Source organism: Tarenaya hassleriana, unplaced genomic scaffold (assembly GCF_000463585.1).
Source record: "Tarenaya hassleriana unplaced genomic scaffold, ASM46358v1 Cleome22, whole genome shotgun sequence".
Taxonomy (NCBI): Eukaryota; Viridiplantae; Streptophyta; class Magnoliopsida; order Brassicales; family Cleomaceae; genus Tarenaya; species Tarenaya hassleriana.
The window spans coordinates 598,565-611,959 of NW_010965541.1; the positions used below are offsets into that span (position 1 = coordinate 598,565).

General features: G+C 36.7%; 1 protein-coding gene across 1 annotated transcript; it reads right to left on the bottom strand.

Moving 5' to 3' along the window:
• Positions 1–639: 639 nt before the first annotated feature.
• Positions 640–3,205, bottom strand: LOC104814834 (protein indeterminate-domain 9-like). The gene is made up of 3 exons (XM_010543038.1): positions 2,950–3,205; positions 2,363–2,762; positions 640–1,737 (listed from the first exon to the last, which is right to left on the bottom strand). The coding sequence occupies exons 1-3, from the start codon at positions 3,089–3,091 to the stop codon at positions 789–791; spliced, it is 1,491 nt and encodes a 496-aa protein (XP_010541340.1). The 5' UTR covers positions 3,092–3,205; the 3' UTR covers positions 640–788.
• Between the last annotated feature and the right edge of the window lie 10,190 nt (positions 3,206–13,395).

The following is a 13,395-nucleotide window of genomic DNA, read 5'->3' on the forward strand; positions in this document are numbered from 1 at the left end:
TATTCTAAGAATAATATCTTCCTACACATTCATCTATATATAGGTTTTTTACCAAACAAAAATCTAGATATGGGTTTCTTGAACCGCAAGAAACCTGCAAACCCATGTTTATACAGTGTTTTACAACGTCCAAAACGCAGAGATCGTATGTAAAAGAGCTTCTTTGCCTTGGCTAACCTTCCGAGTAAAACCGTGGGTTTCTGTCAATGCATAATGCATTCTATGGAAATTGGGAAAACAAAAATTCAGATTAAGAAAAAAAAATCCAGTTTTAGAAAAATGGTTTCTTTCCACTAAAATCAAAACCTTATATCACCGTTATACCAGTGATTGTCATTGTATTGAAGCGGTATTATATCAAAACTACGTTTATTTTGCTTAATACCATATTTTTTTAACTTATTTTTTTATTTTTTTTATGACCAATGTGATCACCATATAAATTTAAACGGTGTGATTAATGTGATCATCATATATTTTTAAATTTTTAATGGTGTTACTAGTATGATGTTAAAATCGATTGAAATAGATCACATTGATCACACAAAAAAAAATGTAAAAAAGTATGCTTTGAAGTTCATGTAAAGATATTTTTATAATACCCCTCTTAAAATACCACCTTAGATTTAGACCATTCTTTTTTATAGGCATATGAAATAATGTTATAAAAAACTAATATCCGCTATAAAGTTTAGCCATAGGAAAGAACTCTGATTCGAACTGGTTCAGATTATACAAAAAAAAAACACATTATGTATACGAGGGATGAGGTAATTTCGACCATACTTCTACTTCAACAACGTAGAGCCCATGTCCATGGCGGCCGAGCCCACAGTGGCCGGAGCCAAGTCAGGTCGATCATGTTTCAACATCAGTGGCCTGTTTGATGGATACAAATGATGCTGAAGACGGTCTTGTTCATGTCTTCCCACTCCAAGGAAGTCTCTTGTCAAGCCGCCAGCTTCATCCACTACTTCCCTTGCACTTGAACCGCCTTCTCGTGCTCCGGGCAGTGATCCTTTGTCCATATTTCCCGGCGACCCTTGACTACTCTTCGATGTCGGGTCTGTTTGTTTCTTGGGAAAATTGGAGTTTTGATGCATATTGCTGAAGAGGGTCGAGGTCATTAGCCCTAGGGCAGTGGTGCTACCGTTGGAATTGGATCTTGTCGAACCCATTTGAGCAGCCTTTTGGAGCAAAGCCGTGGCCGACATGTATGGGTCGGACCGGCATATATTGTTGTTGTCGCTGTCGTTGTTGTTTGGTGTGAACAAAGAAGCTAAAGACGGATCTGTCTGGTTCAAGCTTCTACTACTTCCACTTATATTGCTCCCTTTCTTGATCTCCCCTTCTTGATTCTTTGCCATTCCCCTTTGGAAAACGTTGTTTGTGTTTCCATCAAGTGGCCATTGATGAGAAAACTGTCCCTGTAACTGCCATAGAGTGTGAAGAGAATCGGATGTACCACTAGGGGAAGACGAAGAAGAAGAAGAAGAGGACAACCCGAAAACGTTCATAAGCGGTGAGATTTGGTCGGGGAGACAGGAACTAGTGCAGTTTTGTCCGGAGAAGACATTGGTATTGCGGCTGAGATTGAGACAAGGTCCCATGAGAGTATGATGATCCAACTGAGGAGGAGTTGCGTTTTGTGATGCAGATGGTGGAACCCAGGTGAATCTTGTACTCTCTTCGGCCAAAGCGTCGCAGAAGGCTCTATGAGTGATGAAACTATCCTTCCTGTTCCAATTATATTTATAATCAAATAAGAAGCTAAATCAATCATACATATCATGAATGTATATACATACATACATACATGTTCGTATGCCTATGAATGTGTGTGTATACATATCTATAGAGAGAGAAGGAAAATCTAAAAAACTTTAACCTATATATCATGACATGACCATCATGTTCTAATCATAGCTTGACCTTTTTGTCATCGGTATTCGTGTCTCAATGAAACTATTTTCCATGTAAGAGTCCAAGAATAAACGTTTCTGATGTATAAATACAAGCAAGATGCCAAGAATATATATATATATATACATACACTACATGCGTCTTTTTCTGGATTTATGACAGCAGGATCATCTTAAAGCTCAATATCTAGACTTGTAACTACATGAGACAACACGTACATGCAAATGGAAATGGAAACATGTCAAATACTACCATTTTTGTACGTAGGTAGCAGCCATAATACAAACAAAGGCAAAGGCACAAACAAATTCGTATGTGTATGTATATGCACATGTATATATATATATATGTAGCGATCACCCCAAAAGGTTCGGATACAGTTCTCATCGTTAGAAAACAAATGTATATATACGAAACGTTTATATATATACATAAATACCTGGAGAAGAGGATACCACAATCGCATCGATATTCTCTGGTACCACAAATCTTGCAATGGGCTTTCCAATCGGACATGACAGCGTACTTCTTGGAACACTTTTCGCACTTCCACTTCTTCTCACCATGCTTTCTGCTGTAGTGTTTCTTGATTCCTGTAAGATCGCCGAGGGCTCGAGCCGGGTCATGGTGGACGCAGCTCTTCTCGGGGCAAATGTACACTTTCTTCTTCACCTGTTCTTTGTTCGTCCTTTGCTTCAGCTTCCATGGCAGATTGTGTCCTCTCCTGTGAAGCTGCAGGTTCTGATCTCTCTGAAATCCTTTGTTGCAGATTTCGCAGACGAACCTGTTCGTTGCCATGAGTGAATTTGGTGATAGAGCGATGACTTCTGCATCTGGATCTGGGTTTTGCCGAACCAAAAAACCAAGAAAACAAATCCATCAAGAGAGAAAAAGATCCATGATTTGTGAGAAAGTGTGTGTTTTGATCAAGACCCGTAAAAGGAAGCCGAAAACAAATATCCAATATATTTAGGTTTCAAGTGAATCACTTCACACACACACACATATATATATATATATACATGCCTGGTGTTCCTGGGAGGTTTCTTCTCTTCTTGGATGGGTTTGTGGAGGTAGGAGGGTTAGGGTTTGGATTTGGGTTGATGGGTTCTTGTTGATGAACAAAGTTAGGGAATGAAAGATGGCGATGATCATCTGGCATCATCATGTTGACAGAGATTCAAGGAAAGAGGGCAAAACAGGAACACGGACAGACAAATATATATAAAGAAACTATAACTTAATTTGTCTAACAAAACAAAGGTAAAGAACTCAAGAGTATAAGGAGACAGAGAGAAAGCATTCGGAGTTTGGTTATATAATTGCGGTAAAATGTTTAAAAGTGGGGATTTTTTTCCCCGAAGTTAAAAAAGGTTCAAAATTTCCTTTTGTCATTGATATAAAGAAAAATAATAATTATAATTATTTGTATTATTTTGTTCACTTGTATAGAGTCTTGTAGGATAACACCAAAAAGAAAGCTGGCGAGAGGGAATCTCTCTCTCTCTCTCTCTCTCTCTCTCTCTCTCTTACAAAGTCGGTCAGCGATGGGCTCGAACTGGACCACTGTCCATCTAACACCACAACTTACACAAGTGGACATATACACACAGACATACTATGCAACACATGCATGCGTAGGTATATACATACATTTACATACACATGTATACAATTATATATCTTTAAGCTTTGGACTTGCAAAATTATAATTAACTTAATTGACTTATAAAAAATATGAAGAAAATTATGTTAAAAACTTTCATATATATACACACACACACAAAGTTATATATATGACTATATTTGCGTACGTACGTAGTCACGATTTCTCTATCACATGCGCGTCTTATGCGCAATAGTGAAATAATACATTATATAATTTACAGGGGATAAAATTGAATATTCGTGAGGATAATTAAATTTCATATCAATCGATCATAGGAAAGAGCGTGATAATGAAGATCATGATGAAAGATGCACCTTTTTGAAAGTGTTAAAGCTCATACTGAATCATTAGTTTATGAGTGACATCAAATCCATGTTTTGAGAAAAGAAAAACTTCCACATTCAACGACCATTTTTTTTATAATGGAAGGAATCACCACGACCTTTCGGATAAAGAGTGAACTCGTCGGTTTCACACAATAGCTTGCAAACTATGTACAACAGATACACCAGTCGAAACTGATATGATTCATCGGAAAAGGTTACGTTCAGTTTAGAACGTGAAAAATGATCTTAGAAAAAATGGGAGGGCACCTCAAAAATATGGGCGGACAGCCTGTTTTTTCTGAGATGAGGGATAAAGCTCGAATAAACGGACGGTAACCCTAATAAATGGGCGGGTAGCTCGTTTTTTCTGATCGACCGTTTGAGCGAAAAGTCACGACCGGTCTGTAAAAACTTCTGAGTTTTCATGTCTTTTCGATGTTTTGGTGGCTATAAACTTTTAGGAAAGCCCTAATAACGTTTTTAGGAAAGTATTCGTCGCGCTTTGAAGTCATATGATGTTCTCTACTGTTTCATTTTGATAGGTTGAAGACGTGATTTTCGGATCAGATCGAAGTTTATGATCGATGGATATCGAATTTCAATGGTTCAAGTTGAAGATATCGGAAATATATCGATCACGGTGTTTTGGACATAAAGAGAAAACTTTATGTTGTCTTATGTCTTGTTGGTTGAAAAATCGACGGTAGATTTTTCTTCAATTGTGATTGGATAGATATTTTTCGGTTTGAAAAATGAGAATATATTATAGTTTGGGCTAAACTATAATGTTGAAGACTTTCGGAAAACGAAAGTTTTTGTTACTATAAGTTAATCGTGGAAAAGAAGATCTTTGAAAATGGTATATATATTGTACAATGTGTAAAGACATACATGTTAAATCATAACTATATAGAAAAATATTTGTATGTCGGTTATTTTGTGCAAATGAAAAGGTTGATGGAATATGTCAATGTTATGATGCACAAAATAGTTTAGAGATGAAAATAAAACCTTATTGTTGATTACAAATAAAAGGATCTCTCTTTAGCATCTAATACAACTTTAGAGTTTGAGTTCAAAGAGTTAAACCTTTTATCTTGTGATTGAAAGTACGCAAATAAAAATCATCCTAAGGTCGGTGCTTTGAATTGCAACGTAAAGGAGGTTGGAGGTTTTTCCTTAATAGATCTTTTGAAAAAGTATCGTGTTGAACGACATGATTTTTGTTAAAAGATCTATCTATATGAATGCGAAATTTGGCTGCTTCGAAAATGCTTTAAATTTGGCGTTTATACATAGGGTTGGGTGTTTCAGGATTCGGTTCGGAATTTTAACGGTTCGGTTCGGGAACGATTTATTCGGTATTATAAAATTTGTTCCAAATTAGTACCGTATATTATTCGGTTCGGTTCGATCCGATATTATGACAGTTCGGGACGATACGTTACTAATAAATAAGTACCAAATAAGAACCGAAATAAAAACAGTTCGGAACGGTTCGGGACGGTTCATGACATATTTATAATTCATATAATATAAAAGTAAAGAGATTAAACATAATAATTTTATACAACAAAATAAAAGTTTTGAACTTGTAAACTTGGAAAAAAAATTCAACATTAATCTCAATACATTACGTAAACAAACTCTTAATATTAGTAAATATCATAATTAACTATTAATATTAAATATTTTTTAATTAAAAAAATAAAAATACCGAAATATCGTTCGGTATTTTTCGAACCAAACCAAACCATTTTCGAACCGTTCGGTATTTCAAATTTCATACTATTCGGTATTTTTATATAATACCGAACCGAACTGAAACCGAATTAATCGGTTCGGTACGGTTCGAGACCAGATTCTCGAACCGAATTGCCTACCCCTATTTATACATTCATGAAGAGGATATGGACACATGACCATATAAAAGTGTCAAGGTAAACATAAACTTGTATTGATTTTGTGTGTATTATGTACTCGTTAGCTCAATAGAATTACGTAGTTTCAATCGTTTTCGACATCTATGGAATTCGAACTATTGAAGTATATTTCTCTACGTGTAAGTTCAATCGTTATAACACTTTCATTATGCACAAAATTGGAAAATGTTTGAAAAACACTTGATTGTTTCAATCATTTGTTGTTTACTCTAAAATGGTGGAAGATTGTTGGTATTTTAGAGTAAATGGTTGATTGGTTTTAATCTCTCACGGGATTCACGATACATATGTATTACGAGTATGGTGGAAGAGTAAAATACTTGTAACATGTCGTGAATTGGTTTAAAGTGTTATGATTCATCGGAAAATGTTACGTACGGTTTAGAACGTGAAAAATTATCTCAGAAAAAATTGGAGGGTAGCTTGAAAATGTGGGCGGGTAGCCTGTTTTTTCTGAGGAATAAAGCTCGAATAAACGGGTAGTAACCCTAATAAACGGATGGGTAGCTCGTTTTTTCTAAGCGACCGTTTGAGCGAAAAGTCGTGACCAGTCGGTGAAAACTTCTGAGTTTTCATGTTTTTCGATGTTTTGGTGGTTATAAATACACTAGAGACCATATAACAGAAGAAGAAGATAAAAACACAGATTTATGCCAAGATCTAAGCGATTTTGTGAGAGATTTGAGTGTGTTCTTGCGGATAGTTTTCTGCAGAAAATTGTCGCAAGAGTTTCTTTGTTTTCGGATAAACAAGGTTCTGTTGATGATTATCGAAAGGATAAACCGAAATCACTGTCGCTTCATTGTATCTCAAAAGTGTATTCCTGTAATCTTATTTACTAGGTAGGGATGAAATAACGCTTTTAGAAAAATGTTCGTCACGGCTTGAAGTCATATCCGGTTCCCTACTGTTTCACACGTGTTTTGATAGGTTGAAGACGTGATTTTCGAATCAGATCGAAGTCGTCATTTTACCGGGTATGTATGTGTTTTTCATATTATCGATTTTTTACAACAATCTAAAAGCGTTAGATTTGTACGTTGATATCGACACGCATGGACAAACCCAAGTTAATAAGAGTGGAGGCACATACACCAATTGATCCAATAAAAATATGATAATTTTCCTTATAAATTTTATAAAATTTTAAATACATTAGTTAAATGACCCCATATAAATATTGAAATTAAATTGTGCCCTCTTTTAAATATTTTTCTAAGTCCGGCCATGTCGGCACGTATGATGCGTTTACATATTTATTAATTTTTCTCTAACATTATATATACCGAATTTATCTAAAATATACGCTAGAGATTAAACGTTTGAATTCATGTGTTTTTATAATTAAATAGTATTAATTCAACTAGTAGTAGAATAAATAATATATATATATATATGTAGGATATTTCTAAGTGAGATCAACGGATATGAAGCATTTAACAAGAAAGATTTAGAAAGGGAAAAAAGGAAAGGAAGTTGCCTTTACAGCCAGCAATCACATATATGACGGGGCAAGAAATCGTCATGTCATAATTCAACCATAATTACGTTTGGCCCAAAGATTTCAAATATATGTATCTATATATATATATAATGTGTGTGTATATAGAGAGAGAGAGTGATTAAAAGGGCATGTGATAGATCCTCAGTACACACCATGAGACATATAGAATCATCACCTTCTGTTTTTTTTTTTTGATACATTGGGGAACCCGTGACTACCTACCTTTACAAACGGAGACGAACTGACCACCACCCGCGCCTAACAGTCCCTATGGACCTCAGTCCGCCGGACCTGGCCACCAGGCGCGCCTAACGCTCGGGCCGTAGTTGGGCTTATGCGTCTGCGGGTCAAACCCCAAACCCACGCGCACGAACCTACAACACACGTGTAGAAGGTAAATCATCACCTTTCTGTTGATCTCATCATAAACCTGTTGTGCATATATGTCTATTTACAGTTTATTCTTTCATGGAAATCGAGTCTATATGTATATATATTGGAAAAACAAATGCTGTGATGTATTTACATTTACGATATTATTAATTTGATGATTACAGAAATTTTGGTTTTCTATAATTAAAAGCAACTCCTTACTTGGATCTTGATGATTATGTTTGTCAAAGATTTTTTCTTTTTATGTACCAAGTCTGCTATTCTTTTTTTTTAATTAAGGTTACAACATAAGAAAATATAATTCTAATATTGACGATTGAATCCAACACATTGCATATATATTTTGTTTACATATATCTGGAAATTGAGAACGCTTTTTCTGTATATTTCTTTTTTTTTTAAATTAGTAAGAAACGAAATTACAGAGGTTGAGATTGCATATGGAAAAGGACAGAATCTAAGGACGGATATTAACCCAACATCCCATGTTAAGTTACATTCATCTAATCATGATTATTACAGCTTTAATGACAATGATAATTGAATTTAACACCCGTGAGAGGATTTTGAGAAATGGGTCCTACGAGAGAAAATAAAATTTAATTATCAAATGCTATATGAAAGAAAGATATGCCTCACTCTAGATTGAAAAATCGTTTATATCATTTTATTAATTTGGATTCATATAATTGATAAAAAATAATTGAAAAATATTCGGCTTTGGTATCCGCGGATATCATGTTATTGTCTTGTAGATTTTTTAATTCCGATATCCGTTTTCACGATAAGTTTGGATAATAGAACATGTAATGCGATACATTCGGATTAAATTTGAAATACTTTGAAAATTTTGAATACCAGATCCGTTTTCATCTCTAACAAATTACATACCGTATAAGTAATTGATGTGATATTCCATTTTTTAATACGGGATAAACATTTCGATATTCGGTTTGGGTTTGGTTCGATTCTTTCTATTTTACAAAAATATATAGCAATCGGTTATTGTATCATATACGGTTCGATATTGGATTTCAGTTTTTATTAAAAACAGATTTTCGTAAAAAAAATATAAATTTTTTAATTTTTTTAAAAATTGGATTCGGTTCTAAAAAATTTGATTTTCTAAAAAAACTACTTTCGAAAATTTTGATTGGAAAAAAATATTGTTTTTTTCAGTTTGGTATTGATCTGTAGGCGAATTATTCTCCAATGAGAAAAAAGAAAGGAAGATAAGGAAAGACATCTATTTCAATTATTTTTCTTTTTATTTTCTAAATAATCGTAAATCAAATACATATTCAGATTTGATACAACCAGCACCAAACCATGAATATATATATATTCAAGATGCCTTTTTTCAATTCCTGTATATTCCGAAACTCCGAGGAGAGGCAGAGCCATTTTGATATTTAACACTACACCGCCGGAAAACATTTGATGGTTATGGGATATTTACTCCCAAATTAGCCCTATCACTAAACTTATTTTCTCCATTAAAATGATATTTCATCTTTGCATATAGATTCCACCGTACTATCTTATTTTTTATATATATGTTTAAAAAACATATAAATTATTATTATTATTATTATGTAAAATTCTAACATTCTCGAACATTATTTGTGTATGTATACATGCATATTCCTAACCAAACACCCAAATGGACACCCATTGGAGTGCTTCTAGAGCATATTTCTACACTATTAATATATACATACATATATATATATATATTGTTAGGGTTTTTACCGTGAATCACAATTCGGTAAATAAGAACCCCTTACTTGTGTGAGCGCGTTAGGATGACAATATCTAGTTAGAACAGAAATTTAAATGAGACAATCGTTTTAACGTGGAAAACCTCCTCGGTGTGAGGAGTAAAAACCACGGGACCGTAGTCCACCCAAAAATCCACTATAATCTCAAATTTCCGGGTTACAACGTCCACACTTCAGTCTCCAATAAACAAGAGATACACCCGAGACTTCCGAATATTAACCAATATTCAATCTCAATAAACCCGAAAGAACCAGCTGTAACTTAGGCAGCAAGCTAACCCCGTAACTTCTGATTCCGGCAACCAAATACCAACTTCTCCGTAGAAATCAAAAGCTCAGAGGGTGTAGAATAAACATACCAAATTTCAGCTCAAACGGAGAAGAGATGAGCATCCGAATCTTCAACTTACTCGGACATGTGCTGCTGAAGCTCCAATGACGAACAGCTTCGGTAGAAACTCCGTTTCTCCAATTCTGACCGTTGGAATCAAAATTCCACCGGACAAAACCTAGAACAATGAGTGTAGAAGCTCTCCTCCAAATTCCAGATCGATCGGACAAGGAATGACCATCCGATCGAAGCTTTGATCACAGCTGCACCAAACTGTTTTCTCTCCCTCTTTTCTCCCACTCTCTCTTTTCTTCTTTCTGCTATTTTTTCTTGCTTGGATTATTAAACCACGACCAAAGCTTCTGCATTTGTAGCCTTTGATCACATCAACTTTAGACAAAAGTTTGTCTAATGATTTGTCATCACAATAATGGTGTTTCCCACCATTTACTTTTCCACCTAATGCATGATTGATTTTTAATCAATACACTTAGGAGGAAACCCCACAATTCTCCCCCTTCCGACTAAGTGGAGGAGATTGCCATCCCGACAATCCTGCAACAAATATCCAGCTTCCCTCTCGGTAATGCTTTTGTCATCATGTCTGCACCATTATCATCTGTGTGAACTTTCTCAAGTTCAACCTCCTTTGAATCCACGACATCTCGTATCCAATGATATCTAACATCAATGTGCTTCGATCTTGAATGAAACGTCTGATTCTTTCCAAGATGAATAGCGCTCTGACTGTCGCAAAACAGGATATACCTATCTTGTTTGAAACCGAGCTGCTCAAGAAATCTCTTCATCCACAACAACTCCTTACAAGCTTCAGTTGCGGCAATGAACTCAGCTTCAGTGGTAGAAAGTGCAACGCATTTCTGTAACTTCGATTGCCATGACACTGCTCCACCCGCAAAAGTTACCAAGTAACCCGAAGTAGATTTCCATATCTGAATCTGTGTAACCAACCAACAAAGGTTTGTCACCTCCAAACATAAGTCTGAAACCGGAAGTACCTCGAAGATATCTCAGAATCCACTTCACTGCATTCCAATGTTCTCTTCCTGGATTAGAAAGAAACCGACTGACAATTCCAACGGCGTGAGCAATATCTGGTCTTGTACAAACCATAGCATACATCAAACTCCCCACTGCAGAGGCGTATGGAACTCGTCTCATGTCCTCCGTCTCTGAATCTGTACTCGGACTCTGCTGACTGCTTAATCTAAAGTGTGATGCAAGAGGTGAGCTCACAACTTTAGATTTCTCCATATGAAACTGTTGAAGTACTTTCTCAATGTACTTCTCCTGTGACAGATATAACTGCTTGTTACTTCTGTCCCGAACAATTCTTATCCCAAGAATCTGCTTCGCTTGTCCCAAATCCTTCATAGCAAAGAACCGACCAAGTTGCTTCTTCAACTCTGTTATCCTCTCCATGTTCTTTCCCACAATCAACATATCGTCCACGTAGAGCAGCAAGATGATAAAATCATCATCGGAAAACTTCTGTACAAACACGCAATGATCGGAAGTCGTCTTCTTGTAGCCATGATCCCCCATAACTGACTCAAACTTCTTATACCATTGTCTCGGTGCTTGCTTCAACCCGTAAAGACTTTTCTTCAACCGACAAACATAATCTTCTTTGCCCTTCTCAACAAAGCCTTCAGGTTGTACCATGTAAATCTCTTCCTTCAAATCACCATGAAGGAAAGCCGTCTTCACATCCATTTGCTCAACCTCCAAGTCAAGACTAGATGCCAATCCCAGAACAACCCGTATGGATGACATCTTTACAACCGGCGAAAAAATCTCATCAAAATCAACTCCTTTCTTCTGACTGAAACCTTTTACCACCAGTCTAGCCTTGTATCGCGGATGCAGACTGTGCTCTTCATGAATCTCTTCATCCACAACAACTCCTTACAAGCTTCAGTTGCGGCAATGAACTCAGCTTCAGTGGTAGAAAGTGCAACGCATTTCTGTAACTTCGATTGCCATGACACTGCTCCACCCGCAAAAGTTACCAAGTAACCCGAAGTAGATTTCCTAGAATCTGTATCTCCCGCCATATCTGAATCTGTGTAACCAACCAACAAAGGTTTGTCACGTCCAAACATAAGTCTGAAACCGGAAGTACCTCGAAGATATCTCAGAATCCACTTCACTGCATTCCAATGTTCTCTTCCTGGATTAGAAAGAAACCGACTGACAATTCCAACGGCGTGAGCAATATCTGGTCTTGTACAAACCATAGCATACATCAAACTCCCCACTGCAGAGGCGTATGGAACTCGTCTCATGTCCTCCGTCTCTGAATCTGTACTCGGACTCTGCTGACTGCTTAATCTAAAGTGTGATGCAAGAGGTGAGCTCACAACTTTAGATTTCTCCATATGAAACTGTTGAAGTACTTTCTCAATGTACTTCTCCTGTGACAGATATAACTGCTTGTTACTTCTGTCCCGAACAATTCTTATCCCAAGAATCTGCTTCGCTTGTCCCAAATCCTTCATAGCAAAGAACCGACCAAGTTGCTTCTTCAACTCTGTTATCCTCTCCATGTTCTTGCCCACAATCAACATATCGTCCACGTAGAGCAGCAAGATGATAAAATCATCATCTTTTTATAAATAAAAACGTAAAACTCATAAAAAAACTTGTAAAATTGCGAAAAATTCTCAACATCGGTGAATCTTCGGTAGTTGACGACTCAACCCGATGGTCTTCACCAATACCATCATCAATTTGTACGGGAGCATCTGTACCAGGTGTATCACCTTGAACCTCACCTTCAGTAGAATCCTCAACTGTCGTCCGAGGAATCATCTCTGAGTCGATCAAACCACTGCTATTCTGAGTTGGATTTTTGCACTTCTGAATATCCCGAATAGTTTGATCCTCCATGAACACAGCGTCTCTGCTTCTGACGAGTTTCTTCTCAACTGGATCATAGAATCTGTATCCCATTTCATCCAGACCATATCCGATGAACACGCACTGTCTTGACTTCGCATCCAGCTTCGACCTCTCATCCTTGGGAATATGAACAAACGCTTTACACCCAAAAACCTTTAAATGACGGTAAGAAACATCCTTACCAGTCCAGACCTTCTCCGGAACATCACCATGTAACGGAGCACTAGGTGATAGGTTCAATACATGAACCACGGTGTTCAAAGCTTCTCCCCAAAAGGAATTCGACAGGCCTGATTGAGAAATCAAACAGCGAACCCTCTCCATGATCGTCCTGTTCATCCTCTCTGCCAACCCATTCAACTGTGGTGTCTTCGGCGGCGTCTTCTCATGTCTGATGCCTTGTTCACGACAATAGGCATCAAATGGTCCGGAGTATTCACCTCCATTATCGCTTCGGATACACTTAAACTTCTTTCCAGTCTGTCTTTCCACCAAGACCTGAAACTGCTTGAAAATGCCCAGAACTTGATCCTTAGTCCTCATCATATATGCCCACAATTTCCTTGAATGATCATCGATGAATGTGACAAAATATGATGC